This window comes from Procambarus clarkii, unplaced genomic scaffold, assembly GCF_040958095.1.
Source record: "Procambarus clarkii isolate CNS0578487 unplaced genomic scaffold, FALCON_Pclarkii_2.0 HiC_scaffold_1436, whole genome shotgun sequence".
Taxonomy (NCBI): Eukaryota; Metazoa; Arthropoda; class Malacostraca; order Decapoda; family Cambaridae; genus Procambarus; species Procambarus clarkii.
In genome coordinates, this window is record NW_027190464.1 from 1 (window position 1) to 18,155 (window position 18,155).

Consider the following 18,155-nt stretch of genomic DNA (forward strand, 5'->3'; position numbering starts at 1 on the left):
ACAACCTGCACCACAACCTGTATCACAACCAGCACCACAACCTGCACCACAACCTGAGCCTAAACCTTCACCATAACCTGCACCACAACCAGCACCACAACCAGCACCACAACCTTCACCACAACCAGCACCACAACCTGCACCACAGCCTGCACAACAACCTGCACCACAACCTGCACCACAACCTGAGCCAAAACCTGCATCACAACCTGAGCCACAACCTGCACAACAACCTGCACAACAACCTGCACCACAACCTGCACCACAACCAGCACCACAACCTCGACCACAACCTGCACCACAACTTGCACCACAACCTGCACCACAACCTTCACTACAACCTGCACCACAACCTGCACAACAACCTGCACTACAACCTAGACCACAACCTGCACAATAACCTGCACCACAACCTGCACCACAACCAGCACCACATCCTGCACCACAACCTGAGCCACAACCTGAACCACAACCTGCACCACAACCTGCACCACAACCTTCACCACAACCTGCACCACAACGTGCATCACAACCAGCACCACAACCTGCACCACAACCTGAGCCAAAACCTGCACCACAACCTGCACCACAACCTGCACTCACAGCCTGCACCACAACCTGCACCACAACCTGAACCACAGTCTGAGCCACAACCTGCACAATAACCTGCATCACAACCTGCACCACAACCTCGACCACAACCTGCACCACAACCTGCACCACAACCTGCACCACAACCTTCACCACAACCTGCACTACAACCTAGACCACAACCTGCACAATAACCTGCACCACAACCTGCACCACAACCAGCACCACAACCTGCACCACAACCTGAGCCACAACCTGCACCACACCTGCACAACAACCTGAGCCACAACCTGCACAACAACCTGCACCACAACCTGCACCACAACTAGCACCACAATCAGCACCACAACCTGCACCACAACCTGCACCACAACCAGCACCACAACCAGCACCACAACCAGCACCACAACCTGCACAACAACCTGCACCACAACCTGCACTACAACCAGCACCACAACCTGCATCACAACCTGCACCACAACCTGCACAACAACCTGCACCACAACTTGCACCACAACCTGCACAACAACCAGCACCACAACCTGCACCACAACCTGCACCACAACCTGCACCACAACCTTCACCACAACCTGCACCACAACCTGCACTACAACCTAGACCACAACCTGCACAATAACCTGCACCACAACCTGCACCACAACCAGCACCACAACCTGCACCACAACCTGAGCCACAACCTGCACCACAACCTGCACAAAAACCTGAGCCACAACCTGCACAACAACCTGCACCACAACCTGCACCACATCCAGCACCACAATCAGCACCACAACCTGCAACACAACCTGCACAACAACCTGCACCACAACCTGAGCCACAACCTGCACCACAACCTGCACAACAACCTGAGCCACAACCTTCACAACAACCTGCACCACAACCTGCACCACAACCAGCACCACAATCAGCACCACAACCTGCACCACAACCTGAGCCAAAACCTGCGTCACAACCTGAGCCACAACCTGCAAAACAACCTGCACAACAACCTGCACCACAACCTGCACCACAACCAGCACAACAACCTCGACCACAACCTGCACCACAACTTGCACCACAACCTGCACCACAACCTTCACTACAACCTGCACCACAACCTGCACAACAACCTGCACTACAACCTAGACCACAACCTGCACAATAACCTGCACCACAACCTGCACCACAACCAGCACCACATCCTGCACCACAACCTGAGCCACAACCTGCACCACAACCTGCACCACAACCTGCACCACAACCTTCACCACAACCTGCACCACAACGTGCATCACAACCAGCAACACAACCTGCACCACAACCTGAGCCAAAACTTGCACCACAACCTGCACCACAACCTGCACCACAGCCTGCACCACAACCTGAACCACAACCTTCACTACAACCTGCACCACAACCTGCACAACAACCTGCACTACAACCTAGACCACAACCTGCACAATAAACTGCACCACATCCTGCACCACAACCTGAGCCACAACCTGCACCACAACCTGCACCACAACCTGCACCACAACCTTCACCACAACCTGCACCACAACGTGCATCACAACCAGCACCACAACCTGTACCACAACCTGAGCCAAAACCTGCACCACAACCTGCACAACAACCTGCACCACAGCCTGCACCACAACCTGCACCACAACCTGAACCACAGTCTGAGCCACAACCTGCACAATAACCTGCACCACAACCTGCACCACAACCTGCACCACAACCTCGACCACAACCTGCACCACAACCTGCACCACAACCTGCACCACAACCTTCACCACAACCTGCACCACAACCTGCACTACAACCTAGACCACAACCTGCACAATAACCTGCACCACAACCTGCACCACAACCAGCACCACAACCTGCACCACAACCTGAGCCACAACCTGCACCACAACCTGCACAACAACCTGAGCCACAACCTGCACAACAACCTGCACCACAACCTGCACCACATCCAGCACCACAATCAGCACCACAACCTGCAACACAACCTGCACAACAACCTGCACCACAACCTGAGCCACAACCTGCACCACAACCTGCACAACAACCTGAGCCACAACCTGCACAACAACCTGCACCACAACCTGCACCACAACCAGCACCACAATCAGCACCACAATCTGCACCACAACCTGAGCCAAAACCTGCGTCACAACCTGAGCCACAACCTGCAAAACAACCTGCACAACAACCTGCACCACAACCTGCACCACAACCAGCACAACAACCTCGACCACAACCTGCACCACAACTTGCACCACAACCTGCACCACAACCTTCACTACAACCTGCACCACAACCTGCACAACAACCTGCACTACAACCTAGACCACAACCTGCACAATAACCAACACCACAACCTGCACCACAACCAGCACCACATCCTGCACCACAACCTGAACCACAACCTGCACCACAACCTGCAGCACAACCTGCACCACAACCTTCACCACAACCTGCACCACAACGTGCATCACAACCAGCACCACAACCTGCACCACAACCTGAGCCAAAACCTGCACCACAACCTGCACCACAACCTGCACCACAGCCTGCACCACAACCTGCACCACAACCTGAACCACAGTCTGAGCCACAACCTGCACAATAACCTGCACCACAACCTGCACCACAACCTGCACCACAACCTCGACCACAACCTGCACCACAACCTGCACCACAACCTGCACCACAACCTTTACCACAACCTGCACCACAACCTGCACTACAACCTAGACCACAACCTGCACAATAACCTGCACCACAACCTGCACCACAACCAGCACCACAACCTGCACCACAACCTGAGCCACACCCTGCACCACAACCTGCACAACAACCTGAGCCACAACCTGCACAACAGCCTGCACCACAACCTGCACCACAACCAGCACAACAACCTGAGAAACAACCTGCACAACAACCTGCACCACAACCTGCACCACAACCAGCACCACAATTAGCACCACAACCTGCACTACAACCTGTACCACAACCTGCACCACAACCTGAACCACAGTCTGAGCCACAACCTGCACAATAACCTGCACCACAACCTGCACCACAACCTGCACAACAACCTGCACCACAACCAGCACCACAACCTGCACCACAACCTGCACCACAACCTGCACCACAACCAGCCCCTCAACTTGCAGCACAACCAGTACCACATTCTGTACAACAACCTTTACTACAACCTGCACCACAACCTGCACCAGAACCAGAACAACAACCTGCATCACAACCTGCACCACAACCTGCACAACAACCTGCACCACAACCTGCACCACAACCTGCACCACAACCAGCACCACAACCTGCACCACAACCTGCACCACAACCAGAACGACAACCAGCACCACAACCTGCACCACAACCTGCACCACAACCTGCACCACAACCAGCACCACAACCAACACCACAACCTGCACTACAACCTGCACAACAACCTGTACCACAACCTGCACCACAACCAGCACCACAACCAGCACCACAACCTGCACTACAACCTGCACCACAACTTCGACCACAACCTCGACCACAACCTGCACCACAACCTCGGCAACAACCTGCACCACATCCTCGACCACAACCTGCACCACAACCTCGACCACAACCTGCGCCACAACCTGCACCACAACCTCGAATACAACCTGCACCACAACCTGCGCCACAACCAGCGCCACAACCAGCCCCACAACCTGCACCACAACCTGCACAACAACCTTCATCACAACCTGCACCACAACCTGTATCACAACCAGCACCACAACCTGCACAACAACCTTCATCACAACCTGCACCACAACCTGTATCACAACCAGCACCACAACCTGCACCACAACCTGAGCCTAAACCTTCACCATAACCTGCACCACAACCAGCACCACAACCAGCACCACAACCTTCACCACAACCAGCACCACAACCTGCACCACAGCCTGCACCACAACCTGCACCACAACCTGCACCACAACCTGAGCCAAAACCTGCATCACAACCTGAGCCACAACCTGCAAAACAACCTGCACAACAACCTGCACCACAACCTGCACCACAACCAGCACCACAACCTCGACCACAACCTGCACCACAACTTGCACCACAACCTGCACCACAACCTTCACTACAACCTGCACCACAACCTGCACAACAACCTGCACTACAACCTAGACCACAACCTGCACAATAACCTGCACCACAACCTGCACCACAACCAGCACCACATCCTGCACCACAACCTGAGCCACAACCTGAACCACAACCTGCACCACAACCTGCACCACAACCTTCACCACAACCTGCACCACAACGTGCATCACAACCAGCACCACAACCTGCACCACAACCTGAGCCAAAACCTGCACCACAACCTGCACCACAACCTGCACCACAGCCTGCACCACAACCTGCACCACAACCTGAACCACAGTCTGAGCCACAACCTGCACAATAACCTGCATCACAACCTGCACCACAACCTCGACCACAACCTGCACCACAACCTGCACCACAACCTGCACCACAACCTTCACCACAACCTGCACTACAACCTAGACCACAACCTGCACAATAACCTGCACCACAACCTGCACCACAACCAGCACCACAACCTGCACCACAACCTGAGCCACAACCTGCACCACAACCTGCACAACAACCTGAGCCACAACCTGCACAACAACCTGCACCACAACCTGCACCACAACTAGCACCACAATCAGCACCACAACCTGCACCACAACCTGCACCACAACCAGCACCACAACCAGCACCACAACCAACACCACAACCTGCACAACAACCTGCACCACAACCTGCACTACAACCAGCACCACAACCTGCATCACAACCTGCACCACAACCTGCACAACAACCTGCACCACAACTTGCACCACAACCTGCACAACAACCAGCACCACAACCTGCACCACAACCTGCACCACAACCAGAACCACAACCAGCACCACAACCTGCACCACAACCTTCACCTCAACCTGCACCACAACCAGCACCACAAATATCACCACAACCTGCACTACAACCTCCACAACAACCTGCACCACAACCTGCACCATAACCTGCATCACAACCTGCACCACAACCAGCAACACAACCAGCAACACAACCAGCACCACAACCTGCACCACAACCTGCACCACAACTTCGACCACAACCTGCACCACAACCTCGACCACAACCTTCACCACAACCTCGGCCACAACCTGCACCACAACCTCGACCACAACCTGCACCACAACCTCGACCACAACCTGCGCCACAACCTGCACCACAACCTCGACCACAACCTGCACCACAACCTACGCCACAACCAGCGCCACAACCAGTCCCACAACCTGCACCACAACCTGCACAACAACCTTCACCAAAACCTGCATCACAACCAGCACCACAACCTGCACCACAACCTGAGCCAAAACCTGCACTACAACCTGCACCACAACCTGCACCACAGCCTGCACAACAACTTGCACCACAACCTGCACCACAACCTGAGCCACAACCTGCACAACAACCTTGCACAACAACCTGCACCACAACCTACATCACCACCAGCACCACAACCTGCACCACAGTCTGAGTCACAACCTGCACAACAACCTGTACCACAACCTGCACCACAACCTGCACCACAACCTCGACCACAACCTGCACCACAACCTTCACCACAACCTGCACCACAACCTTCACCACAACCTGCACTACAACCTAGACCACAACCTGCACAATAACATGCACAATAACCTGCATTACAACCATAATCAAAACCTGCACCACAACCTGAGCCACAACCTGCACCACAACCTGCACCACAACCTGCACAACAACCTGCACAACAACCTGCACAACAACCTACAACACAACCTGCAACACAACCTGCACCACAACCTGCACCACAACCTGCACCACAACCTGCACCACCACCTGAGCCACAACCTGCACCACAACCTGAGCCACAACCTGCACCACAACCTGCTCTACAACCTGCACTACAACCTGCACCACAACCTGCACCACAACCTGCACCACTACCTGCACTACAACCTGCACTACAACCTGCACCACAACCTACACCACAACCTGCACCACAACCAGCTCCACATACAGCACCACAACCTGCACAATAACCTGCACCACAACCTGCACCACAACCTGCACTACAACTAGCACAACAACCTGCACCACAACCAGCACCACAACCTGCACCACAACCTGCACCACAACCTGCACCACAACCAGCCCCTCAACCTGCACCACAACCAGCACCACAACCTGCACAACAACCTTCACCACAACATGCACCACAAACTGCACCACAACCAGCACCACAACCTGCATCACAACCTTCACCACAACCTGCACAAGAACCTGCACCACAACCTGCACCAGAACCAGAACCACAACCAACACCACAACCTGCACCAAAACCTTCACCACAATTTGCACCACAACCAGCACCACAACCAGCACCACAACCTGCACCACAACCTGCACTACAACCTCGGCCACAACCTGCACCACAACCTCGACCACAACCTGCACCACAACCTCGACCACAACCTGCACCACAACCTGCGCCAAAACCACCGCCACAACCAGCCCCACAACCTGCACCCCAACCTGCACAACAACCTGCACAACAACCTTCACCACAACCTGCACCACAACCTGCATTACAACTAGCACCACAACCTGCACCACAACCTGAGCCAAAACCTGCACCACAACCAGCACCACAACCAGCACCACAACCTTCACCACAACCAGCATCACGACCTGCACCACAGCCTGCAACACAACCTGCACCACAACCTGCACCACAACCTGAGCCACAACCTGCAACACAACCTGAGCCACAACCTGCACAACAACCTGCACAACAACCTGCACCACAACGTGCGCCACATTCTGAATCACCACCAGCACCACAACATGCACCACAACCTGAGCCACAACCTGCACCACAACCTGCACCACAATCTCGACCACAACCTGCACAACAACCTGTACCACAACCTGCACAACAACCTTCACCACAACCTGCACAACAACCTGTACCACAACGTGCACCACAACCGTCATTACAACCTTCACTTCAACCTGCACCACAACCTGAGCCACAACCTGCACCACAACCTGCACCACAACCTGCACCACAACCTGCACCACAACCTGCACCACCACCTGCACTACAACCTGCACTACAACCTGGACCACATCCTGCACAACAACCTGCACCACAACCAGCACCACAACCACCAACACAACCACCACCACAACCTGCAAAACAACCTGCACCACAACCTGCACCACAACGAGCACCACAATCAGCACCAACCTGCACCACAACCTGCACCACAACTAGCACAACAACCAGCACCACAACCAGCACCACAACCTGCACCACAACGTGCACCACAACGTGCACCACAACCAGCACCACAATCAGCACCATAACCTGCACCACAACCTGCACCACAACTAGCGCCACAACCAGCACCACAACCAGCACAACAACCTGCACAACAACCTGCACTACAACGAGCACTATAACCTGCACCACAACCTGCACCACAACCTGCACCACAACCAGCCCCTCAACCTGCACCACAACCAGCACCACCACCTGCACAACAACCTTCATCACAACCTGCACCACAACCTGCACCACAACCTGCACCACAACCTGCATCACAACCTGCACCACAACCTGTGCCACAACCAGCGAAACAACCAGCCCCACAACCTGCACCACAACCTGCACAACAACCTTCATCACAACCTGCACCACAACCTGCACCACAACCTGCACCACAACCAGCACCACAACCTTCACTACAACCTGCAACACATCCTGCACTACAACCTGCACCACAACCTGCACCACAACCTGCACTACAACCAGCACTACAACCTGCACCACAACCTGCACCACAACCTGCACTACAACCTGCACCATAATCTGCACCACAACCTGCACCACAACCTGGACCACAACCTGCAACACAACCTGGACCACAACCTGCACCACAACCTGCACCACAACCTGCAACACAACCTGCACCACAACCTGCACCACAACCTGCACCACAACCTGCACCACAACCTGCACCACAACCAGCACTACAACCTGCACCACAACCTGCACCACAACCAGCACCACAACCTTCATTACAACCTGCAACACAACCAGCACTACAACCTGCACCACAACCTGCACCACAACCTGCACTACAACCTGCAACACAACCTGCACCACAACCTGCACCACAACCTGGACCACAACCTGCAACACAACCTGGACCACAACCTGCACCACAACCTGCAACACAACCTCGACCACAACCTGCGCAACAACCTGCACCACAACCTGCACCACAACCTGCAACACAACCTGCACCACAACCAGCACTACAACCTGCACCACAACCTGCACCCCAACCTGCACAACAACCTGCACAACAACCTTCACCACAACCTGCACCACAACCTGCATTACAACTAGCACCACAACCTGCACCACAACCTGAGCCAAAACCTGCACCACAACCAGCACCACAACCAGCACCACAACCTTCACCACAACCAGCATCACGACCTGCACCACAGCCTGCACCACAACCTGCACCACAACCTGCACCACAACCTGAGCCAAAACCTGCACCACAACCTGAGCCACAACTTGCATAACAACCTGCACAACAACCTGCACCACAACGTGCGCCACATTCTGCATCACCACCAGCACCACAACCTGCACCACAACCTGAGCCAAAACCTGCACAACAACCTGCACCACAATCTCTACCACAACCTGCACAACAACCTGTACCACAACCTGCACAGCAACCTTCACCACAACCTGCACAACAACCTGTACCACAACGTGCACCACAACCGTCATTACAACCTTCACTTCAACCTGCACCACAACCTGAGCCACAACCTGCACCACAACCTGCACCACAACCTGCATCACAACCTGCACCACAACCTGCACCACAACCTGCACCACAACCAGCACCACAACCAACACCACAACCTGCACTACAACCTGCACAACAACCTGTACCACAACCTGCACCACAACCTGCACCACAATCTGCACCACAACTAGCACCACAACCAGCACCACAACCTGCACCACAACCTGCACCACAACTTCGACCACAACCTGCACAACAACTTCGACCACAACCTGCACCACAACCTCGGCCACAACCTGCACCACAACCTCGACCACAACCTGCACCACAACCTCGACCACAACCTGCGCAACAACCTGCACCACAACCTCGAATACAACCTGCGCCACAACCAGCGAAACAACCAGCCCCACAACCTGCACCACAACCTGCACAACAACCTTCATCACAACCTGCACCACAACCTGCACCACAACCTGCACCACAACCAGCACCACAACCTTCACCACAACCTGCAACACATCCTGCACTACAACCTGCACCACAACCTGCACCACAACCTGCACTACAACCAGCACTACAACCTGCACCACAACCTGCACCACAACCTGCACTACAACCTGCACCATAATCTGCACCACAACCTGCACCACAACCTGGACCACAACCTGCAACACAACCTGGACCACAACCTGCACCACAACCTGCACCACAACCTGCAACACAACCTGCACCACAACCTGCACCACAACCTGCACCACAACCTGCACCACAACCTGCACCACAACGAGCACTACAACCTGCACCACAACCTGCACCACAACCAGCACCACAACCTTCATTACAACCTGCAACACAACCAGCACTACAACCTGCACCACAACCTGCACCACAACCTGCACTACAACCTGCAACACAACCTGCACCACAACCTGCACCACAACCTGGACCACAACCTGCAACACAACCTTGGACCACAACCTGCACCACAACCTGCACCACAACCTGCAACACAACCTCGACCACAACCTGCGCAACAACCTGCACCACAACCTGCACCACAACCTGCAACACAACCTGCACCACAACCAGCACTACAACCTGCACCACAACCTGCACCCCAACCTGCACAACAACCTGCACAACAACCTTCACCACAACCTGCACCACAACCTGCATTACAACTAGCACCACAACCTGCACCACAACCTGAGCCAAAACCTGCACCACAACCAGCACCACAACCAGCACCACAACCTTCACCACAACCAGCATCACGACCTGCACCACAGCCTGCACCACAACCTGCACCACAATCTGCACCACAACCTGAGCCACAACCTGCACCACAACCTGAGCCACAACTTGCATAACAACCTGCACAACAACCTGCACCACAACGTGCGCCACATTCTGCATCACCACCAGCACCACAACCTGCACCACAACCTGAGCCAAAACCTGCACAACAACCTGCACCACAATCTCTACCACAACCTGCACAACAACCTGTACCACAACCTGCACAGCAACCTTCACCACAACCTGCACAACAACCTGTACCACAACGTGCACCACAACCGTCATTACAACCTTCACTTCAACCTGCACCACAACCTGAGCCACAACCTGCACCACAACCTGCACCACAACCTGCACCACAACCTGCACCACAACCTGCACCACAACCTGCACCACCACCTGCACTACAACCTGCACTACAACCTGGACCACATCCTGCATCCACAACCTGCACCACAACCAGCACCACAACCACCAACACAACCACCACCACAACCTGCAAAACAACCTGCACCACAACCTGCACCACAACGAGCACCACAATCAGCACCAACCTGCACCACAACCTGCACCACAACTAGCACAACAACCAGCACCACAACCAGCACCACAACCTGCACCACAACCTGCACCACAACGTGCACCACAACCAGCACCACAATCAGCACCATAACCTGCACCACAACCTGCACCACAACTAGCGCCACAACCAGCACCACAACCAGCACAACAACCTGCACAACAACCAGCACTACAACGAGCACCATAACCTGCACCACAACCTGCACCACAACCTGCACCACAACCAGCCCCTCAACCTGCACCACAACCAGCACCACAACCTGCACAACAACCTTCATCACAACCTGCACCACAACCTGCACCACAACCAGCACCACAACCTGCATCACAACCTGCACCACAACCTGCACCACAACCAGCACCACAACCAACACCACAACCTGCACTACAACCTGCACAACAACCTGTACCACAACCTGCACCACAACCTGCACCACAATCTGCACCACAACTAGCACCACAACCAGCACCACAACCTGCACCACAACCTGCACCACAACTTCGACCACAACCTGCACCACAACTTCGACCACAACCTGCACCACAACCTCGGCAACAACCTGCACCACAACCTCGACCACAACCTGCACCACAACCTCGACCACAACCTGCGCCACAACCTGCACCACAACCTCGAATACAACCTGCACCACAACCTGCGCCACAACCAGCGAAACAACCAGCCCCACAACCTGCACCACAACCTGCACAACAACCTTCATCACAACCTGCACCACAACCTGCACCACAACCTGCACCACAACCTGCACCACAACCAGCACCACAACCTTCACCACAACCTGCACCACATCCTGCACTACAATCCTGCACCACAACCTGCACCACAACCTGCACTACAACCTGCACCACAATCTGCACCACAACCTGCACCACAACCTGCACCACAACCTGCAACACAACCTGGACCACAACCTGCACCACAACCTGCACCACAATCCTGTAACACAACCTGCACCACAACCTGCACCACAACCTGCACCACAACCTGCACCACAACCTGCACCCCAACCAGCACTACAACCTGCACCACAACCTGCACCACAACCAGCACCACAACCTGCACCACAACCTGCAACACAACCAGCACTACAACCTGCACCACAACCTGCACCACAACCTGCACTACAACCTGCAACACAACCTGCACCACAACCTGCACCACAACCTGGACCACAACCTGCAACACAACCTGGACCACAACCTGCACCACAACCTCCACCACAACCTGCAACACAACCTCGACCACAACCTGCGCTACAACCTGCACCACAACCTGCACCACAACCTGCAACACAACCTGCACCACAACCAGCACTACAACCTGCACCACAACCTGCACCACAACCAGCACCACAACCTGCACCACAACCTGCAACACAACCTGCACTACAACCTGCACCACAACCTGCACCATAACCTGCACCACAACCTGCACCGCAACCAGCAACACAACCTGCACCACAACCTGCACCACAACCTGCACCACAACCTGCACCAAAACCTCGACCACAACCTGCACTACACCCTTGACAACAACCTGCGCTACAACCTGCACCACAACCTGCACCACATCCAGCACCACAACCTGCACCACAACCTGCACCACAACCTGAACAACAACCTGCATTACACCCTGCACCACAACCTGCACCACAACCTCGACCACAACCTGCACAACAACCTGCACCACAAACTGCACCACAACCTGCACCACAACCTGAGCCAACACCTGCACCACAACCTGCACCACAACCTGCACCACAACCTGCACTACAACCTGAACTACAACCTGCACCACAACCTGCACCACAACCTGCACCACAACCTGCACCACAACCTGCACCACAACCAGCACTACAAATTGCACCACAACCAGCACCACAACCAGCACCACAACCTGCACTACAACCTGAACTACAACCTGCACCACAACCTGCACCACAACTTGCACCACAACCGGGACCACAACCAGCGCCACAACCTGGACCACAACCTGCACCACAACCTGCACCACAACCTGCACTACAACTTGCACCACAACCAGCACCACAACCAGCACCACAACCAGCACCACAACCAGCACCACAACTTACACCACAACCAGCACCACAACCTGCACCACAACCTGCACCACAACCTGCACCACAACCTGCACCAAAACATGCACCACAACCTGCACCACAACCTGCACCACAACGTGCACCACAACCTGCACCACAACCTGCACCACAACCTGTCCCACAACCTGCACCACAACCAGCACTACAACCTGCACCACAACCTGCACCACAACCTGCACCACAACCAGCACCACAACCTTCATTACAACCTGCAACACAACCAGCACTACAACCTGCACCACAACCTGCACCACAACCTGCACTACAACCTGCAACACAACCTGCACCACAACCTGCACCACAACCTGGACCACAACCTGCAACACAACCTGGACCACAACCTGCACCACAACCTGCACCACAACCTGTAACACAACCTCGACCACAACCTGCGCAACAACCTGCACCACAACCTGCACCACAACCTGCAACACAACCTGCACCACAACCAGCACTACAACCTGCACCACAACCTGCACCCCAACCTGCACAACAACCTGCACAACAACCTTCACCACAACCTGCACCACAACCTGCATTACAACTAGCACCACAACCTGCACCACAACCTGAGCCAAAACCTGCACCACAACCAGCACCACAACCAGCACCACAACCTTCACCACAACCAGCTTCACGACCTGCACCACAGCCTGCACCACAACCTGCACCACAACCTGCACCACAACCTGAGCCACAACCTGCACCACAACCTGAGCCACAACTTGCACAACAACCTGCACAACAACCTGCACCACAACGTGCGCCACATTCTGCATCACCACCAGCACCACAACCTGCACCACAACCTGAGCCAAAACCTGCACAACAATCTGCACCACAATCTCGACCACAACCTGCACAACAACCTGTACCACAACCTGCACAGCAACCTTCACCACAACCTGCACAACAACCTGTACCACAACGTGCACCACAACCGTCATTACAACCTTCACTTCAACCTGCACCACAACCTGAGCCACAACCTGCACCACAACCTGCACCACAACCTGCACCACAACCTGCACCACAACCTGCACCACAACCTGCACCACCACCTGCACTACAACCTGCACTACTACCTGGACCACATCCTGCACCACAACCTGCACCACAACCAGCACCACAACCACCAACACAACCACCACCACAACCTGCAAAACAACCTGCACCACAACCTGCACCACAACGAGCACCACAATCAGCACCAACCTGCACCACAACCTGCACCACAACTAGCACAACAACCAGCACCACAACCAGCACCACAACCTGCACCACAACCTGCACCACAACGTGCACCACAACCAGCACCACAATCAGCACCATAACCTGCATCCACAACCTGCACCACAACTAGCGCCACAACCAGCACCACAACCAGCACAACAACCTGCACAACAACCTGCACTACAACGAGCACCATAACCTGCACCACAACCTGCACCACAACCTGCACCACAACCAGCCCCTCAACCTGCACCACAACCAGCACCACAACCTGCACAACAACCTTCATCACAACCTGCACCACAACCTGCACCACAACCAGCACCACAACCTGCATCACAACCTGCACCACAACCTGCACCACAATCTTCACCACAACCAGCACCACAACCAACACCACAACCTGCACTACAACCTGCACAACAACCTGTACCACAACCTGCACCACAACCTGCACCACAATCTGCACCACAACTAGCACCACAACCAGCACCACAACCTGCACCACAACCTGCACCACAACTTCGACCACAACCTGCACCACAACTTCGACCACAACCTGCACCACAACCTCGGCAACAACCTGCACCACAACCTCGACCACAACCTGCACCACAACCTCGACCACAACCTGCGCCACAACCTGCACCACAACCTCGAATACAACCTGCACCACAACATGCGCCACAACCAGCGAAACAACCAGCCCCACAACCTGCACCTACAACCTGCACAACAACCTTCATAACAACCTGCACCACAACCTGCACCACAACCTGCACCACAACCTGCACCACAACCAGCACCACAACCTTCACCACAACCTGCACCACATCCTGCACTACAACCTGCACCACAACCTGCACCACAACCTGCACTACAACCTGCACCACAATCTGCACCACAACCTGCACCACAACCTGGACCACAACCTGCAACACAACCTGGACCACAACCAGCACCACAACCTGCACCACAACCTGTAACACAACCTGCACCACAACCTGCACCACAACCTGCACCACAACCTGCACCACAACCTGCACCACAACCAGCACTACAACCTGCACCACAACCTGCACCACAACCAGCACCACAACCTGCACCACAACCTGCAACACAACCAGCACTACAACCTGCACCACAACCTGCACCACAACCTGCACTACAACCTGCAACACAACCTGCACCACAACCTGCACCACAACCTGGACCACAACCTGCAACACAACCTGGACCACAACCTGCACCACAACCTCCACCACAACCTGCAACACAACCTCGACCACAACCTGCGCTACAACCTGCACCACAACCTGCACCACAACCTGCAACACAACCTGCACCACAACCAGCACTACAACCTGCACCACAACCTGCACCACAACCAGCACCACAACCTGCACCACAACCTGCAACACAACCTGCACTACAACCTGCACCACAACCTGCACCACAACCTGCACCACAACCTGCACCACAACCAGCAACACAACCTGCACCACAACCTGCACCACAACCTGCACCACAACCTGCACCAAAACCTCGACCACAACCTGCACTACACCCTTGACAACAACCTGCGCTACAACCTGCACCACAACCTGCACCACATCCAGCACCACAACCTGCACCACAACCTGCACCACAACCTGAACAACAACCTGCATTACACCCTGCACCACAACCTGCACCACAACCTCGACCACAACCTGCACAACAACCTGCACCACAAACTGCACCACAACCTGCACCACAACCTGAGCCAACACCTGCACCACAACCTGCACCACAACCTGCACCACAACCTGCACCACAACCTGCACCACAACCTGGACCACAACCTGCAACACAACCTGGACCACAACCTGCACCACACCCTGCACCACAACCTGCACCACAACCTGCAACACAACCTCGACCACAACCTGCGCTACAACCTGCACCACAACCTGCACCACAACCTGCAACACAACCTGGACCACAACCTGCACCACAACCTGCACCACAACCTGCAACACAACCTGCACCACAACCTGCACCACACCCTGCACCACAACCTGCACCACAACCTGCACCACAACCTGCACCACAACCAGCACTACAACCTGCACCACAACCTGCACCACAACCAGCACCACAACCTGCACCACAACCTGCAACACAACCAGCACTACAACCTGCACCACAACCTGCACCACAACCTGCACTACAACCTGCAACACAACCTGCACCACAACCTGCACCACAACCTGGACGACAACCTGCAACACAACCTGGACCACAACCTGCACCACAACCTCCACCACAACCTGCAACACAACCTCGACCACAACCTGCGCTACAACCTGCACCACAACCTGCACCACAACCTGCAACACAACCTGCACCGACAACCAGCACTACAACCTGCACCACAACCTGCACCACAACCAGCACCACAACCTGCACCACAACCTGCAACACAACCTGCACTACAACCTGCACCACAACCTGCACCACAACCTGCACCACAACCTGCACCACAACCAGCAACACAACCTGCACCACAACCTGCACCACAACCTGCACCACAACCTGCACCAAAACCTCGACCACAACCTGCACTACACCCTTGACAACAACCTGCGCTACAACCTGCACCACAACCTGCACCACATCCAGCACCACAACCTGCACCACAACCTGCACCACAACCTGAACAACAACCTGCACTACACCCTGCACCACAACCTGCACCACAACCTCGACCACAACCTGCACAACAACCTGCACCACAAACTGCACCACAACCTGCACCACAACCTGAGCCAACACCTGCACCACAACCTGCACCACAACCTGCACCACAACCTGCACTACAACCTGAACTACAACCTGCACCACAACCTGCACCACAACCTGCACCACAACCTGCACCACAACCTGCACCACAACCAGCACTACAAATTGCACCACAACCAGCACCACAACCAGCACCACAACCTGCACTACAACCTGAACTACAACCTGCACCACAACCTGCACCACAACCTGCACCACAACCTGCACCACAACCTGCACTACAACCTGTACCACAACCTGCACCACAACCAGCACCTACAACCTGCACCACAACCTTGCACCACAACCATGCACCACAACCAGCACCACAACCTGCACCACAACCATGCACCACAACCTGTACTACAACCAGCACCACAACCTGCACCACAACCTGCACCACAACCTGCACCACAACCTGCACCACAACCTGCACCACAACCTGCACCACAACCTGCACCACAACCTGCACCACAACCTGCACCACAACCTGCACTACAAC

General features: G+C 54.9%; 1 protein-coding gene across 1 annotated transcript; it reads right to left on the minus strand.

The window, feature by feature from the left end:
- Positions 1-7,062: 7,062 nt before the first annotated feature.
- On the minus strand, positions 7,063-16,554 carry LOC138362201 (uncharacterized; the record flags this gene model as incomplete). Its single annotated transcript, XM_069321012.1, has 4 exons — positions 7,063-7,302; positions 12,931-13,158; positions 14,167-14,430; positions 16,327-16,554. Coding segments are annotated over 4 exons (960 nt in total), but the record flags the coding sequence as incomplete, so codon positions are not given.
- Positions 16,555-18,155: the final 1,601 nt, after the last annotated feature.